Source organism: Simochromis diagramma, unplaced genomic scaffold (assembly GCF_900408965.1).
Source record: "Simochromis diagramma unplaced genomic scaffold, fSimDia1.1 OVJJ01000487.1, whole genome shotgun sequence".
NCBI classification, from domain to species: domain Eukaryota; kingdom Metazoa; phylum Chordata; class Actinopteri; order Cichliformes; family Cichlidae; genus Simochromis; species Simochromis diagramma.
Window position 1 is genome coordinate 3,136,560 of NW_024387305.1, and position 13,011 is coordinate 3,149,570.

A 13,011-nucleotide genomic window follows, 5' to 3' on the forward strand; every position below is an offset into this window, starting at 1 on the left:
TTTTGACTCGTTTAAAAAAAACAGTCCAAACGGTGAAAAAATTACAATTACTTCTTAATTGTTGTTCTTACTACTTGAGTTATTCCTGTTAAAAGTAGTTTTAAAACCTACTGCATCATAGAGTGCACTTTTTTTTTTTTTTTTTTTTTTTTTTTTTTTTTTTACACACACTGCTTGCATTTTGGTTTAGTTTTTGTCAAAGAGATAACAACACAGTGTAACATGTCATGTGTTGCTTTTTCATCTGAGGTTTTATTTAAATTATTTCAAAATCTGGTGAAGACTAGATGACTTTTTAACTTGTGTCCTGATGTGTAAAACTAGAACAGAAAGATGGCGTACTTTTTTTTTTTTTAAACGACTGCATTCTGGGGAGAGTTATGAACAGACTATGAAAAGATGTGGCAGCAAACTGGAAGGAAAACTAGCAAAAATAAAACTAATAGAAATGGAAAAGAACCCTGAACCAGCTCTTCAGTTGCAGCACGGTTGCATGGTGAGCCCAAGGATCATGCCCATGACAAGTGATGATAACTAATGATCATTAAATAGAAGAATAAATGATAAATGAAAAGAAAATTCTGCATGTACACAGAAACACAAATAACTTTTAATGATTTATTCAGGAAAAATCTTTGTATAAATGTGATGATTTGGGTTAAAAATATAATTCACTCATCTTCAACATTTTTTTAACGACTGAACTAGAGATCCTGTCCCAGCTGTCATTGGCTGGGAGGCTGTGTGCACCAGGTCTCTCGCAACACTGGAATAATTTATTTATAAAGAGAAAAGTTTTGTCTTTTTCCCACCTAGAAGCATTTCTTTGTCAACATAAAATGAGAGACTACTGCCTTACAGTACATTTTACACATAAATAAATAAAACGATAGATGGCACTTGTGTTAGCCTGACTTTGCTCAGTTCATTAATCAGTAACTTCTTATTTTTAAGAACATATTTGGTCCCACTCTGGACTTTCGACCTTAAAACACCACACAGACATCTATTAGCAAAATTATACCACATATATCCACTATTACTTACACAGTCAGATATTAATAGATTATATTATTTACATTTACAGACATTATATTAAACTTGTGCTCCAAAGTTGTTGTGCAGTGGACAGTGTTTGTAAACTTAACAGATTTCCTTATTTCTTCACTTGGTCAGTGGCAGTCGCTGCAAACTGCAGAGAAATTACTCCCTGGAGGTAGTTTATAGATTTTTTTGAGGTCTTAAGAGCCTTATAATTCCAGATTAGGGGCATCTCTCCTCTCCAGGCTGTAACTGGATAGTTTTTGTGTTAGTCATCAAGAAGGTTCCTCGACTCCACCTGCAGTGCCTCGTCCACGCTGTGATTGTGCCTGAAGCCCTCCAGATCAGCTGCCAGGAGAACCTTCAGAATAGAGGGCTGAAGGAGGGAGGAAGACACAGGCAGGGGAAAGCAAAAGATGATGAAAAGATATGAACTCATTCAGTAAGGATTAAAGGTTTTTAAGGACTGAAGGGTGTACCTGCAATCCGGCAAAAATCAGATGCACTTCTCGGAGTTTGAACTGCCTCAGCAGGTCCCTGAGCTCACTGATCACTGTGTAATCGATGAGGCTGACGTGAGAGCAGTCCAGCACCACAGACCGTGGTGGAGACACTGGGGAAAGACGAGCAAGTAAACAGCAGGAAACACTGAAATGTGCCCACACAGACTATCAAGCATTTCATTACCCTGCAGAGCCCGAGTGTGTATGATGTGGCTGAGATACTCGGTGGCAGGAAAAGTGAGGCCACTGCTCAACTCCATCACCAACACGCCGTGATCAGTCACCTGCAATGCAGAAATGCAATATTACAGCATTAGTCTTGTTTGATACCACATATTTCAAATGTGTCCTCATCAAAGTTATGAAAAATGTTTAGTTTTAGTTTTTACTACTTTTATTTTTAGCTTATTCATTATTAAGTATTGGCAGGGCAAAATTTAAGAAGTTCATACAAAGTCTCAAAGTTCTGTTGACATTCCAGTTCTTCATTTAGTTTTTCTTAAGCCTCTCAGAGGTGGACTCGCTGGTGTCTTTTGTCCTGCTGCAGAACCCAAGTGCGCTTCAGCAGAGGTCATGAACAGACGGTCGGACATTCTGCATTTTGTATTTAGACTTTTTCCCACCACTGGCTCTAAAATAAACTGAAATGGTGAATACCCCACTACGAAACAACACAGTGTTCTCCTGCATCTGGGTTCTAGTTTGGTCCTGATATAAGATGCAGTCTGAGAGAGTTTAGCTGCTGGAAGCTGGGCCAGTCATCACACACTGGTGTGACAGGAAGAAGCAGCAAAACATCACAATTTAACTCTATGATGACTTTTCTCTGGGTGGATAAGGATGGATCCAGCTTTGATTCACGTGCCTACAAAAAGCAAATGTTTAACCCAGGCAAATACTAACAAAAAAGAAATCTTATGTGCCTCTTTTAAGACATTTTCACGGTCAAATCATCCTTAATCATTATCCTCTTTTGCGTCCTTCCTCTCTCCCTCCCCTCTTTCTCTTTTCATGTATTTTTTACATTTTTAGTACTTTACGGATTAGTATTTTATGACTTTTAAGACCATTTTAAGACTTAATATTTGTGACCTTCTTAATTGTTTTTTTTCTCCTGTTTTATGCTTGTGAACCACTTTAACCCTTTACCCGTGATATTGAGTCAAACAAACTCACTTCACATGACTAGTTTCATACACTGCTTGCACACAGACATAAAAAGATAACGCACCTCTATCTGGGGTCTGGCCATACTGTAGAGCAGCAGGGCTCCAGACACAGCTATACCTCCTACGATGCCGTACTGCACCTCCCAGAAACTCATCAGGAACGTCACAAAAAAGGGGAGAAGGTCCAGCTCTATGGGGGATAAATCATCATCATTAACGTTTAAGTGCCATCGATACTAGACGTTACACATGTTATATATTATGTTCTTGCCTAAAAATGGGGTACTGAGACGGTGACTGAGTCTGGCTCCAGACTCCAGAATTCTCCCTCCCATATAAAGTTTACAACAGTTGACAAATTGAATTCAGTTCAATCATTTTTTCCCACATCCTTTTTATATATTTTGGCTACTCTGTATAGTCGAATACAAAGAACTTTGGGTAAACTCTGTTTTAAATTTAAATATCTTACATAAATAAAAGTGACTTGACTAATTACAATAGCAAGATGAAACTCACTTCGTATCCTCCACATCTTAGCCACCACACGGTAATCCACCATGGGAGCCACCGCACAGATGATGACAGCAGCTAGAGAAGCTTTGGGGATGTAATAAAAGGCCGGCATGAGGAAGGCCAAGGAGAGCAACACTATTACACCTGCAACAATAAAGAGAAAGAAAATCATGAAACATTTAAAAACAGTATAAACAACATAAAATATGATATTTATTTGCACCAAAATAGCAAAAAAATATGTGATTGTTATTTTGGTTTTGACTTCAAGGTGCATTTTTATTATTTTTTAAATAAGAAGGATGCTATGACAGACTGAAAGATAAACTTTTGAATTCTTGTACAAACATTGTTCTTGCAGTGTCTCCAACCTGCACGATAAGCCTTTTAATTTCACCAACTAGAAAGCGAAAATTTCTGAAGAAATTTTAAGTGTGCCTATGCCGCCGCTAATCAGTGTAGTTTGCCATTCAAACGGCTACAGAGAGCAAAACTCAGCAGAGCAGCCATTCTCCACCATGAACTATGGTTAAACCAAACACCGCTCGCGCCTCACAGATGACAGCTTACAGTTTTGTGTAAAGATGGGGTGACTTCGTACAGCCCCGATTTGCAGACGCTGTGCGCAGAGGTTCATAAGCAGACCCGACAATGTTTGCATGAACACGCTTTGAAGCATTACGTTATGGACCACTTTTCACACATAGTTGCTGTACCCACACAGCCGGCTGTAGCTTTTCATCTTACAGCCCGACACATACCCAAAAAAACAAAAACAAAACAAAACAAAACAACAAAAAAAAAAAAAAAAACGGAAGAGAGAGCACAGACTTTACGCCTGAGAGGCGTGATTGCAGATGCCGCTGAGGTGGGTCCACCTCCCCTGCAGCGGCACTGCAGACCACGCCCTGCCACACACATCAAACACGTAAAATAAATATTTATGCACTTTTGCATTCACTTTTTGTTTTTTGTTATTTTTACACAGTGTTCTGAATAAATCCAGCTTTGTGTCTTCTTCCATTCTACCTGAAGTACGGGACAAACTGTGTTCCTTTTCAGCTCAATACGAAACGTGTAATATTTTCTCTGAATGCGGGACGATTCCGCTTGCACGGGGCGGTTGGCAACCCAATAACTAACCTTATGAATACAATAAAGTTCACCATCAGTAACACAGCACCCACCCAGCTGTACGACTTATTGGTCATGTCCAAATTCATGGGCTGCATCCTCCTGAGGCCACATTTGTAGACCGATTACGTCACAGCAACGCGCCGAAGGCTGTTCAAATTCGTAGACTGCTCCGAATGCAGCCGACAAATGCGTCCTCCTTTTCCCCGAATTTGAAGGACGGGTCGGGTGTGTCCTTCGTGGCCCAACATATCCCAGAACTCATAGCGCGGCCCAGCCAAATCAGAATCAGAAAGGGTTTTATTGCCAAATGTTGGGCAGGTTTACAACATTAGGAAATTGCTGCGGTGCTTCAGTGCAGACATACTGTCATAAATTACGCTTAAATAGACATGAAAATAAGAATAAGAATTAAAAGTTAAAAATTAAAAGGGCTAAATAGATAGGTATATACATGATATATACATGAGTGCAGGTGGTGATCAGTGCCAAACATGGAATGATGCAGTCAACACAGCGTAGGGTCATGTGTTAGGGGTGGGAACAGTCATAAGGTTATTGTTCATGTGTCCAACAGCAGAGGGGAAGAAACTGTTCTTATGGCGAGAGGTTCTGGTGCGAATGGACCGGAGCCTCCTGCCTCCAGTTTCCAGCAATGGCGGCTGCTACTAAGTTTTAAAATTACTCTTAGTAATCTTTCTGGGTCACAAAATAAACTTTTAACATATTTTCAGGCGAGAAAGTAGCTGTGTAAACATCAAATATCTGCTCGGTTTATCAAGATATCACATATTTGCCAAAGTGCTTCGACGTTTTCGGAGACGTCTGCTACCCACCAGCTCGACAGCTAGCCGGGAGCTCGAGGGTTACTGATGCGGCCGAGAACGGCACAACTCCCGGCACATTATTTTCAGATCATCGCGGACTTTCGCTACTCGGGTTAAATGTAATATATAATTCACTTAGACAACCTACAAATGTTATTGTTGGGCTTTTTTCAGTGTTTTGTTTGTTCGTGAGTAAATCGGTTTGGCTGAGATTAAAGTTATTAGATTAGATTAGATAAAATAAAACTTTATTAATCCCCCTCCTCCTTGGTTTTTACACAGCTGACTAAACGTCAAACAGAAACCTGATTAAACATAAGTATGAGACAGTCGAGAATTTACGCCAGTGTCCTGTTATATTTTAGATAGCAAGGAGCAGACGGCTGAGTTTATTAAACTCCACCGAGACAGCGGCGACGCTAATCTGAAGGCTAGACCGTCCAATTTCACGGCCGTTTACTTCCGGCCTACCCGACCTCCTCAGGAGGATGCAGCCCATGAATTTGGACACGACCAGTGTAACTGATTGTAAAAAGTCAACACAACGAAAATATACATAACATCTTACCTGACATTCAGTTCACCGGACACTCGTACCGGCGGCGTGAGGGTGAGGGGGGTGAAACCAGACAGAGAACCGCTGCCCTCCGTTGTAGCTCTGGGTTAGCCACCACCAAACAACCCAGTTATTTTTTCCACATCGAACAGCATCTGGACAATCCACCACCTTTCACTGTTCTTATCGTTACTAAAATGAATAAATGAATCACCAGCCCATATAAATGAAAAATAAACCCAGCAGCGAAACAAGAGTCATAAAGAAAGACTAGGGGGTGGAACGAGAGCGTGAGCCGGCCTATGTGTGAGCCAGCCCGGCCTGGGTGTCACAAGCCACACAAGCCGCGCTAGCCAGCTAGCCGGCTAGCTGCCATGCGGCGCTAGCTGTAACATCGTGAGAGATATGGGACTTCTTGATAAAATATGGGACTCCTTGATAAAACGAGCAGATATTTGAAGTTTACACACCTACATTCTCGCCTGAAAACCGGTCGATCAGCGGCCGCCTCGCATGTTTCTTTCCCCACATACGAGGGGAAAGAGACACATACCGGTGGCTAGCTAGCTCCGCGTTAGCCACCACCAAACAACTGTTAGTTTTTCCTCATCGACCAGCATCATCGGCCCATATAAACGAAAAATACGTCCAGCTAAGACAAAGACTGTTTGCGGAGCGATCGGGGATGAAAGGAGTTAGAGACGCCAAGCCTGGGTGCTTTTGAGTGAAGCGGCGCTAGCCGGCTAGCTAGCCAACATCGTGAAAAATCTGTTGCCAATATGGGATGTTTTGACAAAACGAGCAGATATTTGACGTTTACACACCTACATTCTCGCCTGAAAATATCTTAAAAGTTTACTTTGTGACCTAGAAACACGAATAAGAGGAATATATTAAACCAAGTGGCAGCCGCCATTGTTTGACTGGGTAGAGGCGTGCTATGAATTTGTAGGATATGCAGTTTCCCACCAAGCATACACCCTTGCCGTTACCATAACTATTCAATGCTTCGCGCAACCTTAAGAATTCCAATGGTTCCTGAAAGCACCGACGCTGTGCGCGCCGTTGATATTGTCATCATTATGGTAATCCAAATACGGGGACATACCACTAGAGTGAGCCAACACACCACAAATTAACTTCAAATGTAAGTGAAACTTAAGTTTCACTTTGCTAAGTTTCACTTTGCTTCCCATTCATTCCAATGGGCAAAAACTTGCATTAAAATATTCATATTTAAAAACCTATAGAAGTAATAAACACCAAAAGTCATAGCGACTCATTCCAGCTCCAGCCGCACACAATGATATAACATATGTGAACCTTGTCTCAAAACTGTGGGGCGAGTTACGGTCCAAAATTTCAGGCGGAAAAAGGAAAATAATAATAATAATAATAATAATAATAAATCCGAGCAATAGTAATAAGTGTGCCTTTTGGCATAGGCACACTTAATAACGAAAAAAGAAACTAAAGAAATGTGAGGTGAGGATAATTTGCTGTATGACAACATAAATGGCCACAAGGGGGCAGAAGAGGAAAACGTAAAAGCTGAAAGTGTCACAACTTACTGGTGACAACCCCTCCAGCTGGAGTGCAAACTCCAGTCTGGGAGTTCACAGCTGTCCTGGATGTGAAAGAAAACATGTCAGTATAAACATAACTGTTATTATAACTATGAAAATAACACACACAGACACACAAACCTCCCAAAGCTGCCTGTGACAGGGTAGGCTGACACAAAGGAGCCCATGATGTTGGTCACTCCAATTGCCAGCAGCTCCTGGTTGGCATCGATCCTGTAGTTGTTCTGACTGGCTGAGGAGAAACATTAAGTTAAAATCAGTCACCAGTGTGATGAGGAAAAACATTCTTTAGCTGCCTTTATTATCTAATATCTAATCTTCTTACTTTAGCACCTTTGTGGTTCAGCTACCCAATTTCGCTGTGCAAGAAACTGCACAATGACAATAAAAAGCTCTAAGTCTAAGTCTCTCTAATAACTATTTAATGAGTAGAAAAATGCTTTTGAAACATGTTTTGTTTTTAAAAATGTATAAAGTATTGATCTTTATTAATTTCATCTTCATGATGAAGCCTTAAATTGACAGCCATGTTGCACTTACAAGCTAAATACATGATAAATATTAAGATTGCTATTGGAGTTTTATATGTTTACAGTGTTAGTTTAACATGTTAAATTATGGGACTGTCAGCTATTAGTTTTGGAGATACTTATTTTTATTATTATTCTGGTAAGAAATGTGAATATCTGTACCATATTTTATGTCTATCGTTTAATTCTGTCTGAAGACACCTCATTGAAAAAGTGGAAACGTCAAGGAATTACCACCATCATTATGATTATCCTCTGAAACCAGTGACTAACATTACTTACCAAATGCTTTCGCAATAGCAATGCTCTCCAACAGGCCCATGAAGGGGATCACCGCTAGCCCTCCTCCAAAGTCCTTTAAAACACACAGAGAGGAAGACGAGACAGTCAGCAGCTCTTTCTGAGAGCAGAGGGATTCTGGAAGTGAAACTTTCAGCTCAATCATTTATCAAAAAGATCCAGTGTCTTCATCGGGTTACTGGCAGTTTCCTCCTTACCTTCACCATCTCTCCAAAGGAAACGATGGTGCCGTTGGCTGTAGTGTCAGAGGTGGGTGGAGGCCTGAATGGTGGCAGTCCACGGGTAGTTTTTCCAGTGATCGTGAAGACGTGATTACCATACGCCTCCCAGGAAAATGCTATGAGGGATGCAGCGATGACCACTGCAGCGTTACGCACTGATGATATAAAGAAATACAATAAAAATGTAATGAACAGAATTTTTTTTTTGTAAAAGAGAGACACGTGTACTCAAACACAAAGGTACTCACTGGTAGCTACAGCCCACACTACTTTCCTGGCATACATGGAGCAGGTGGAGTCACTGTCAGAGGTTAGACTCGACTTCATGAACATCAACGTGACCAGCAGAGCGAGACAAATCAGACCAAGAACCACATCACCGATCCTGGCCTCAGGGATCTTGTGGAAGGTGTAGTAAACCTCCAGGAAAAACTGCTGAGGGACACCCTGGATTCCCAGAATATTCTAGAAAAAAAGGAAGAGCGGGTAAAACCACTGACTTTATGAACGGAAAATGAGAGGGCAAGAGCAGTTCTCTCTTTGGAGTTTACGCACTCAGAGCAATCAAAATGCACTTTTGAGTATAACCTAAACATTCGCGTGTGCGATCGTGGCTCAAGAGTTGGGAGGTCGCCTTGTAATCGGAAGGTTGCCAGTTCGAGCCCTGGCTCGGACAGTCTTGGTCGTTGTGTCTTTGGGCAAGACACTTCACCTGTTGCCTACTGGTGGTGCCAGTGTCTGGCAGCCTCGCCTCTGTCAGTGCGCCCCAGGGTGGCTGTGGCTACAATGTAACTTGCCATCACCAGTGTGTGAATGGGTGGATGACTGGATGTGTAAAGCGCTATACAAATACAGGCCATTTATTGTTAATCAGTTCACCAACAATGATGCAAATCCACCAGTAAAAGCTCAACACAGATTATAGTGCTCACCGGTCACATCTTTGACCTGTCTGCATGAGGTCAATGGGAAATTGATAGGTGTGATTTTTGTGGGAAACCACACCACAACCTTTTTCCTTTTTTTTTTTTGAAGGCAACTATTAATTTTATTGTATTTTATGTATGCATGTGCAAGCAAAGAGATTTCAACTTGCATTAATTAATAAAGAAACACTGATGCAGAATATAGAGTTTTAAGACACAGACTTTTCAAATATTTATTTACTAAAGTCAGAGGTAAAGCCATGTGCTTAGTTTGTAGAGAGCAGACTGCTGTGTTTAAGTGTTTTATTAAGAGACTAAACCGCAGAGAAGTACAAGAACCTGACTGAAGCAGAGCGGGAATGTACATCAGAGCCTGTGCTAGTAAAAAAAAAAAAAAAGCAATAAGGAGTTTTGTAGGCAGAAGGAGAACATGCAAACTCCACACAGAAAGGACCCAGCAGGTGGATTCAAACACACAACCTTTTAGCTTAAAGGCAACAGTACTAACCACTGGTCGACCCAATGCTCAAATCATTATTGTGGTGCTTTCTGGTGACTTTTCTATTTTCTTAGATGCCAATAAGCTAGTTTTGATCATTCTAGATTTTTTTTTTTTTAAATTCTGTATGCTTCTCAGTGTATTTTTCAGCACTTCTTCTGTCATGATTCTGGGTCTTTTACCCAGCGTTTTGTGTTTTTTGGTCTTTTCAAGTTCTGTTTATTTTTCATTATCTTTAGTTTGCTGGTTTTGGTTTAGACTTTCACCTTTGTGTACTCCCTTAGCATTTCAGTCTTGAGCATTTAGTTCAAATTACTGTTTCCTACCTTTTCCTTCTATGCCAGTTCCCCTACGTTTAGGCTAGTTCTGTCTGCAGTTTAGTTATTGTGCCTCTCTTCCTGTTTTATTTTGATACCATTTTGTCTCCTTTACATTGTGTTTAGTCTTACTTTCTCCCCCTGCCTCATTGTGTCGATTATTTACACCTGTGTTTATTTGCCCCAGCTGTTCCACGTTCCCCTAATCTGCCTTGGTGCAGTTATACCCTCAGTTTGGCCCTTGCTCTTTGTTGTGTCATCTGTTATGCCTTCCTGTTTTCTCTGCTTTCATTTCCATCCTGGCTTGTTTATTTATATAATATTTTCCTTTCTGCTTTGTTTTAATAAAGACTCACTTTTTATCTTTTCATTCTTTTAAAGACTTTTTTCCTACTGAGGCATACAGTTCGATGTGTTGTATATGCTGAGATAACTCTATGTATGTGTGTTAGTTTTTGCTGTGTGTGCATGTTTTCACTCTTACTTTGACTTGGCCAAATCCAATAGTTACTGCAGCAGCACATGTGAAGCCTTTTATTACAGGAAAAGAGATGAAGTCCAGAAGGAAACCTGCAGAAGAGAAGCAAAGTAGTGGATGATTTACAGAACCAAGACATCATTAAACCTTCCAGATTTTAAATATTACAGTAACTCTTTAAGGAAAAAATATAAATTCTCATTCGATAAGGAGCTAATGTTTGCCCATTCATTGCCATTTTACCGTAAAATGACACAAGACTAGTAAGTCATTTAAAAATAACCCACAGCACAATTAAGTTTGGATCGGGTCCTGTCCAAGGAGAACATGAGACAAGGTTTCATGTTCTCCTTGTGCCTGTGGAGTTTGCTCCAGGCACTCCAGCTTCCTCCCACAGTCCAAAGACATGCTTGGTCGGCTAATGGCAATTCTAACCTAGATGTTAATGTGAGCATGAATGGCTATCTCTGTGTGCCATCCCTGTCCAGAGTGTATCCTGTGTCACGCCATATGAAAGCAGTGAGGGGGCTCCAGCTCCCTACGACCCTGAACTGGATATGTGGCTAATAAAATGGATGAACAGATGACTATTTAAGAGCCACAGATTTTATAGTAGACTGTCTACCTCTAAAATTTAAGTTCCTACATGATAGTTACTCGATTTTTGTGATGTTGTTTTTACTTTTGGACTTCACCTTAAATTTTACATACTGGAGGATGTGATAAACTACCAGTGCTCTCAGACTCACACAACAATGTGTGTTATTGTGAAAAAATATTTTGTTTTGCTTTCAGTGGTTCACAAGTTTTTCAGGAAAAGCCCAAAACTGAAATCACAAGCTTTCCACATGACCTCGGGAGCACTCATTTCACCTAATCTCAGTAACGCCATCACAGCTTGGATGAGTCCACAGAGGAGGCTGAGCAGCACGGCTCGGTGAGGCTGCCCTCCCACCACAGAGGAGCACAAGAGGGACATGATGGCCGTGGGGCCCAGGGTCACATCCTTGGAGGTTCCCAGAAAGGTGTAAATGAACCCCCCCACGAAGGCCGAGTAGAGTCCGAACTGTGGACAGAAAATAAAATAAAGTCTGAACTAATTATGCAGCTAATTATTTTTTAATCTTAAAGCTCATGTCTCAGGAAAAGAGGAAAGCCAAATTAGTTATCCAGAGGGAGGTGAACCCTAAAGGAAAGCCTAAGACTCACCTGCACAGGAAGGCCGGCCACTTCAGCATAAGCCAGCGCTTGTGGTACAGTCGTCAATCCAACAGTGAGACCAGCAAGGACGTCCATCTTTAGCCATTTCAGGTTGTACTTTGGCAGCCATGAGAGGATGGGAAACCAGGCCTTCAGGGTGCTGTAGGAACAGCAGCACCGGGCTGACTGTCTTCTCATCAGACACTGCTGCATCACACTTAGAGGTAAAGACCGGCGGGAGAGAAATTCAGCAAAGAGACATCTGTAGCAGAAAAAAGTAAAATGAACAAAACAACAGCCACACACAAAGCATGAGTTCTCCCCTCAGCTTTAAATATCATCAGCTTTGCTGGGTGCTGCCCAAGTTTCTGTTTTTTCCTTTTATTTCCTACCTCCTGCTGAGATATCCAGCATTCAGGAAAACGCCACAAAGATGCTGCTCATGCAAGCAGCTGTCAACCTGTTTGTTTGCATTTCTTCAAGCCGAGGACTTATCTTCAGGTTCATGCTGTGATCTGCCTGCCACACAAAAAAAGAACCATTCACAAGCTCACTGTGTGTCATTTACAATTATATGGCGATCATATGACAGCTGGGTGCTTTGCATACCGGTATCTGAACAGTCAGGACTTTTTTTTTTTTTCATGAAGTCACCTTTACCTTCAAACTATAAACTCCCTCATCAGAAAAGTCCAACAGATAGGTCCACAGTCTTACGTGAACGTGACCTCAGACTGATACTTTATCTCCCACTGTGCCTGATTATGAGTCTATGTTACCCAGACTATAACAACCTTGTAATTATCAAAAAAGAATGATAATACACTAAAAACAGTGATGTGTTTGAGTGCAAGAGAGAAGAATGCACAGAAGAGACTGAATTCGTATACTACAGAAATGAAACAAAACAGAATAAAATAGAAATTTGACAATATAATATAAAATAACTCCGCAGTGTTTAACCGAACTTAACCAAAATAGACTAAAATAGACAAGAACAGACCAAAATAAAGTAGAAAAGAGTAAATAAAATAGAATAGAGTTGAATAAAACATAAATTCTTACACAGCGTGATGCTTTCTCTTGGCTGGGCTGTGATTTTTCACGTCCTTCTCTACTGTTCCTTTTGCTAAACCCACTTCTCCAAAAAACATTTCGCTGACTAGGCGCGAGATAAGTCGTTTCCTGTTTTTTTTCTCCTCACGTGA

The 13,011-nt window shown here is 40.9% G+C and overlaps 1 protein-coding gene across 2 annotated transcripts; it reads right to left on the reverse strand.

The window, feature by feature from the left end:
- Positions 1-604: 604 nt before the first annotated feature.
- slc26a11 (solute carrier family 26 member 11) lies at positions 605-13,002 on the reverse strand. 2 transcript variants are annotated; one of them, XM_040004462.1, is made up of 15 exons: positions 12,869-13,002; positions 12,196-12,318; positions 11,813-12,020; positions 11,477-11,669; positions 10,610-10,695; positions 8,632-8,848; positions 8,360-8,538; positions 8,145-8,217; positions 7,453-7,564; positions 7,318-7,373; positions 3,233-3,373; positions 2,776-2,903; positions 1,729-1,828; positions 1,521-1,654; positions 605-1,417 (listed from the first exon to the last, which is right to left on the reverse strand). In XM_040004462.1, the coding sequence occupies exons 3-15, from the start codon at positions 12,014-12,016 to the stop codon at positions 1,310-1,312; spliced, it is 1,731 nt and encodes a 576-aa protein (XP_039860396.1). In that variant the 5' UTR covers positions 12,017-12,020; positions 12,196-12,318; positions 12,869-13,002; the 3' UTR covers positions 605-1,309. The 2 variants fall into 2 exon arrangements, with proteins under 2 accessions (XP_039860396.1, XP_039860395.1); XM_040004461.1 differs by having other exon boundaries at positions 11,813-12,065.
- Positions 13,003-13,011: the final 9 nt, after the last annotated feature.

What these genes read in the sequence shown, in the direction of transcription:
- slc26a11 (XM_040004462.1), bottom strand. Translation starts at nt 12,016, where the DNA reads ATGCAGCAGTGTCTGATGAGAAGACAGTCAGCCCGGTGCTGCTGTTCC. An exon ending in GTCACAGGCAGCTTTGGGAG is followed by an intron (nt 7,374 to 7,452) that starts GTTTGTGTGTCT and finishes TTTCACATCCAG; the next exon opens with GACAGCTGTGAACTCCCAGA. An exon ending in TGGCCAGACCCCAGATAGAG is followed by an intron (nt 1,829 to 2,775) that starts GTGCGTTATCTT and finishes TCTGCATTGCAG; the next exon opens with GTGACTGATCACGGCGTGTT.